The 6,177-nt window shown below is 42.4% G+C and overlaps 1 protein-coding gene across 1 annotated transcript in view; it reads right to left on the bottom strand.

Moving 5' to 3' along the window:
* Positions 1–1,842: 1,842 nt before the first annotated feature.
* SUMF1 (sulfatase modifying factor 1) overlaps positions 1,843–6,177 on the bottom strand; it is a 31,463-nt gene continuing 27,128 nt past the window's right edge. Inside the window, exons 8-9 of the mRNA XM_088532031.1 lie at positions 5,240–5,299; positions 1,843–1,938 (exon numbers count right to left, since the gene is read on the bottom strand). Of these exons, the coding sequence (XP_088388157.1) occupies positions 1,843–1,938; positions 5,240–5,299 (156 nt within the window). The remainder of the gene's footprint in view (positions 1,939–5,239; positions 5,300–6,177) is intronic.

Below are 6,177 nucleotides of genomic sequence, written 5' to 3'. Positions count from 1 at the left end.
ACAGCAGTGCTTCGATGCAGCATTTTTTGTTGTTGCTTGTAGAAATTTATTTCAACCCCTTGCCAGTTAAAGAAAAGAAATAGTCAGATAGTCCTCCCTTACAGAAAATATTTGGGCCTGTTAAAATCTGAGAAATAATATCCAATTTAGAAAGCACAGATTGTATTTTGTATTACTAATAGTTTCAAATAAAATCAATCGGAAAAATATTAAAAACCACAACTGGGAGATTTTAATTCCCCCTTGAAATTAATTCCAAAAGTTTAATTAAATATTTTGTATCCAAAAATTAAGCAATCACAATTCAAACAGGAGCACGAATGGGACACATGACCCCATGTCGCAGAAGCCCGGGCAAGCCCTGCCCCAAAGCCCTGCAGCACAGGGGTCCTCGGCTGACATCCCTGGTCCTGCAGGGCAGCATCACCAGCGCTGCTCAGGATGAAGCCAGAGCAATCTTACAGTATACATAATCCTAGGATTTTAGGGTTTTTTCCTCCAGAATATGAAAGAAAACAAATTAAGTAGAATTTTCTTTAAAGCAAACTTACTCATGGGGGCATAAATAAGGCTTTTTATGAAGTTAAGGATAAAAACCCTTCTGTATTACATTAATGAAATGAGTTAAAACATCTATTATAATTAAATTTAAGTGCTGGTCAGCCAGCATTTACCATGCAAGAGATTTGCCATAGCTTTTAATATGCTCATGTGACTGCATGTTGTATTAAAAATTGGCAAGCTCAGTGGTGTTTTCCTGAATCATTTTTTTCTGCTAAAATTAATTTTAGCTCCCTAATAGAGACTGACTTTTGCGAAAGGGCTTCCTCAGCCTTCTCCAGTACCCTCCTTTCAACATGAAGCACTGTTCAAGTGGAAAAGCAGTTGGTAAGCAACAGATTTGTATTGACCCAGAGCTGCCTTACTGTAGGAAAAAAAGCAATGTTGTAGAGTTAGGTGCAATAATGAAACTATTCTATTAATACACAGCACATTTTCCATGTACATGATTAGCTACATTTCCTATTTTTCCATTTTTACAATCCTCCACTGAAGTAGAGCCATGGGTTAGTCCCAATTTCTAGTGATGCCATATTAGTGATTATGTTCAAGTCCAAATTGAACATACAGTTTCAAAGCAAAATTCATAGAAAGCTCTCTTTTCCAGCCATAAATGTTTCCAACATTAATAAATGCTTGATACACCTGATAAACCCTTGGTACAACATTACCATCCGTCAGTTGCAGAAGGCACTTTGTAAAGAGCAAGTCTCTCACCAGAAAACACGTTTCTGGGTATGATTTTCATTTCAGTCGGAATGTAATAGAGGTTTCTACACTAACTGCCCATGTCTTGGTAGTTGTCAAGACTGGAAGAGACCTCCTCTTAGAGTGGGTAATTACCCCTCCTAGGAGGCTACCAGAGCAGTTGCTGTGCTTTAAGTTTCCTTTAAAGCTGCCTAGAAGCTTATTTTGACTGTGGAAATTGAAACTAAGTAAATGAAGCTATTTAAGATTTTTTTTTTCCCCCTCAAGGAGATAAATAGAATTTATCTTTCAGAACAGAAGCAGCGTGTTTCTCCTATTTTGAGCTAGTGTAATTCTGGAACAGTCCTGCTGAAACCAACAGAATTCACTGATAAAAAGTTCAGACAAGAAAAATCCAAGCCTGGCTGCCCAAAAATAAATACACGAAGTTTCTTCAAGTAGTTTTGGTTTGTTTCAGAGTTTCACCGCCCAGTTGCGTGGAGCGCTGGAGCTTTTCCCCTGCCTGGAGCAGGAGGGATTCCGTGCCCTTCCTCTTCCTCGGGAGCAGCTCGGAGCCGGTCGCTGCGGGGCTGTTCAGGGGTCTGCGGCACAGCGGAAGCCCAGGTTGGCAGCGGAGCTGTCGGGAGTGTTTTGACTACGGGCTGCGCAGCGATACCGATAGCAGTAGGACTGCAGAGCCAGAAAGGAGGGAAGGGGGAAAAAGTTAGCTTAGAGCATAGCACAGCTTGTGTTTCCTTAGAAAAAATCAGAATCAAAGCTTTTCTAATGATAAAATCTGTACCAATGGCCACAAGTAATCCAGGTATGTTTTAAATAGAAGACAGACAAGTGCATTTTAAGTGTTCCTAGTAAACCATTCTGAACAATATTTCTTCAAAACTGAGGAACTACTGCCATGCCATTTCTTTCAACATAAGAACACAGCATGATCTGACAGGACTTGTCCTTAGAGCAGCTAGGCAGGGTCAGAGCTGCAGTGCATCAGTGGGACTCAGCTCCAAAGCTCTCAGTACCAGTGCTGCCCATCTCGTGCTTGCAAGATTTGATATTTCAGTGACAGATTAGTTGGACTGAAAAAGAACCCTTACAAGATGCCAAAACAGGACTACTGCACAAGCACAGTGCTCCCAACCACATCAGAACAAGTTATTTGAGAAAAAAATCTAACTTCGAGCAAAATCTACCATGAACAAAATCACCTTCTTTATAGTGAGGCAGACACTTAACTCCAAGGCACTTAACTCTAAGATCTTTTATATATTGCTGGGGCTGTGCAAATTCAGCTTTGTTTCAGTGCACATTAATATCTCTATGCGCCTTGAAAAAAGCCCCCAACTGTCACTCACAGTGCTACAAATGATCAATTACCTGATGTTAAGAATGATAGTTTCCAAACACTGCAACAAACACAATTTGAAGTGTTTGTGCTCAAGCCAGGCTCCCTGGAGGCAGTTACCCTCCATAGCATTGAGGCAGGACAGCCACAGATGTATTTTTACCAATCCAATCCAAGCAGAATTTGGCACTCAGCCTTTCATGCAGCAGCTCCATCTGAGGCCACCACCCGGGATCTGCCCCTCCCTGCTGCTCCCGGCCCTGACAAACCCCGCAGCCTCCTCACAGGCACCTGGAGGGTGGCAGGGAGCCGCAGGGAGGGTGGTTTTTCCTTCACATCTAAATCCATACGGAGTTAGGCTACAGCCAGGAGGAGGGTGACAACTTAGACCGCCACCAAGGGCAGAGCCGTGTGAGCCATGCCACCCATGCAGAGGTGGCAGGTCACCAATGCTGTCTTCATTAAAGTGTCCCCACCTAAGGAGACATTTGAAGACCAATTCTTCGCTGCATCCCAGGGCAAGGCCAGAGAGCAGCTGCTGCCCTCACCAGCTGCGGTGCCTCCTGTCACTGTCAGTGACACGCGTGAACTCCAGCAGCCCTCTAGCAACCTTTACAAGACCAACTGTCTTGAAGATAAAAGTCACAACATGTGACAGCAGCTACAGACTTCAGCCTCTGTCAACTCTAAAAGGGTTAGAGCAGCAAAAAATCTAAATCAATTTTTCAGCACTTAATGAAAAGCCCTCATACTAGTAGTAGTCAGGGATATTTTGTATCTTGATTTACAGCCTACTTTTGTCACCTACAAGAAGACTAGGACAGACTAGAAACTTCAGATGCCTCTAAAATGGGTCACATTATTCATCACCGAAGAGCCTATTCCAGAGTTAATTTAATCAAAACTGCTAATTAACATCTGACATTGATTTCACCCAAGAAGGAAATCAGTGTAGAAAATGGGATCTTGCTGTAGAAAATTTGATCTAATTATGAGGATATGCCATCTGTAGGCCTTGAACGGGAAAAAAGAACAGAAGAGTTTTAATGAAAAAGCAGATACACAATAAGCAATTTTTTCCATCACGACCCGACCTGAGTTTAAAACATGGCTTATGTTCATGCAGGTAGCTTTGCAAAACCTGGGTATCCCACTAGAAGTGGGAAAAAACTCACCCCAAAGAACATGCAAAGCTACATTGTGGGGGTATTCATACTTTTCAGAAAGAACATAAAGCCCACCCTCTACTAGGCTGAAAAGTTTATCTCCTACTAGTGTTTCTCCAGACACTATTTATTTTTTCTCTCCTAGCCCTAAAAGTCACATCTGTACTTTCTGGCATTGTGTTTGAATGACTCATATAAGACTAAAATGTAGAATCATCAGGTGCTTGTGAAAGCTTTCAAATCAAGCAGTACACTGGGTAAAGCAAGATTTTCCCTGTGCAGCGATTTCCATGCCCAGTGACATGGAGAGAAGGAAGAAAGAGGAGGGGAAAAAAAGCCCTAATGCAGACAGAACCGTAAGAGCATGGGGCTTTGCTCTGAAGTTGCAGGAAACCCTTAACAAGCACATAGACTCTCAGGAAACTGTCAGGCATGACTTAATTGTCAGCTCATGTACTTTCAAAGGAAAGATCAATATGAAAATACAGTTACGGTTACCAATAGCTTCTTAACATCCCTAGCATCTTTCTTCTGCATCTGATTTTTTTAATAATATAAACTTTCAGCAGTAAGAAATGAATTATTTTTCCTAAAGCAAAGTGGGCTGTTAAAGTGCTCTCTCCACATTTCCCCTTGTTTTTGTTAGAAAATCCCAAATACCTAAGTTTATACCTTCAAATTGTTACATACATGCTATACTCTCTTAATGGAAAATAAACTTTTTCTGTGCTATTAAAAAGGGAAAGAGCAGTCTAAGACTGAATACACTGCACTCTAAAGCATGTTTGGAACATGTTATGTGGGAAGTAATGACATTGTCATATTCTCCAAACTGCCCTGCAAAAAGAGGACACATCTCAAGTGTGCATTTAGATCTAGCTTCACAAGTTTTAGGTTTAAAAGTCTGCAGTGAATTAAAATTTGTATCAGAAAACATTTGTGCTATTTTCTAGGCCTCTGCATCAAGCAAGGTAACATGGTGCAAGGTGATCATATTTTGTGTTTTCAGCTAATAAAAGGCCAGTTGTCTTTTACACCAGGTTTTATATTGAGCTCCATACTACATAAAATATACATTTGGCTAGAACTGGAATTTGCCAAAAACCAGAACACTAGGAAAGTAGCTTTCAGTTTCCAATTCAACTAAAACAAGAGCTGAAGAAGCTTCGGTTTTCCCGGGCAACAGTATCCAAGGTTAGCTCCTCACTGGCCCAAGGGACAGCTGAACCTCTTTCCAGAGGGTAATTAGCAATGATTCCTCAAGCAATACAAGAAGCATCTGGATAGCTTTTCTGCAGAGTGTTTGAGTTCTCGTGAAGCGTCCATTTCCTATCAAGGACTAGTTGCCAAATATTTCCTTCAGTTTAGTCTCATGACAGCAAAAATAGATGCAGACAACAGCAGCAGGCAGCAGTTGCTAACTCCCCCAGCTAGCCCAGGCGTTACGCTGCAGGCCTTCCCGCGTTACCTTGTGGCACATGTAGGATCCACCCTTCTTCACTTTGTCAGTCCCCGACGAGGGCCCTCTCTGCGGGTACAAGGACACTGGTTAGCACTGCTGCAAGGGAGGGCAGCTGCCAGCTACAGGGCAAAGGGACAAAGCTGGAGAGCACCCAGACGAGGCAGGAGCAGCCATCACTATCCAAAGGAAACGCGTGGCTGCGGAAAGCTTGAAGTGACAGCCCTGGAACAGGAGAAAGGGCTGCAAGTATTCAGTATTCCTATTGTAGCCCACCTGTCAAGAGCACGTTGTGTTTTGTTTCTGTAAAGCACCTGATAATACCTTGTAACGAGCATAGGGATAAGCATAAAAGAATAATAGCCTTTCAAAAGAGATGAAAGACTCTGTCATTTCAGACTTTTCCTAATGAGAGATGATGCATTTTCACCCAGCCAGCCTGCACGCACGTCCTGTGGTACCAACAACTCTGACTCCACTGCCTCTGATCTGAATGTCACTGCTATGGAGGGGAAAAATAAACACACCTGAGCGCCCTATGTTACTGCCATATAAACCTGGGAGTCTCCAAAAGAAACTTGGAGAATTTCTGTTTTTCTCAGCAGTCATACAGGAACTATCTGGAGCCAGGACAGAACAGGGGCTGCAGTGCCCCATTTTAGGGCTTGTTCCCTTCCCAGTCTGAAGGGATGCCTGAAGTTAGCGACTGCAGCAAGTCATTTAATTCAGCATCATCTCCCAGCCACCGCGCACTGTCATTATGTGTGATCATGACAGCTGAAAGGCCTGCAAAAAGCACTGCACTTACGAGCAACAATTTTGTAATTGCACATTCATTTGCAGTTTAATGTATGTGATTTGTTTAAACCGCTTATGAAATTGGCTCTAGAATTGCTTTAATGAGGTTATTTTACCACTCTGACTGTAAAGGATGGGCCACTAGTTTC

This window comes from Tinamus guttatus, unplaced genomic scaffold (genome assembly GCF_059628265.1).
Source record: "Tinamus guttatus ecotype Peru unplaced genomic scaffold, ASM5962826v1 Tinamus_guttatus_pri_ptg000451l, whole genome shotgun sequence".
Lineage (NCBI taxonomy): Eukaryota > Metazoa > Chordata > Aves > Tinamiformes > Tinamidae > Tinamus > Tinamus guttatus.
Note: the sequence above shows the minus strand (reverse complement) of the source record. Positions and strands in the feature narration are given on the sequence as shown.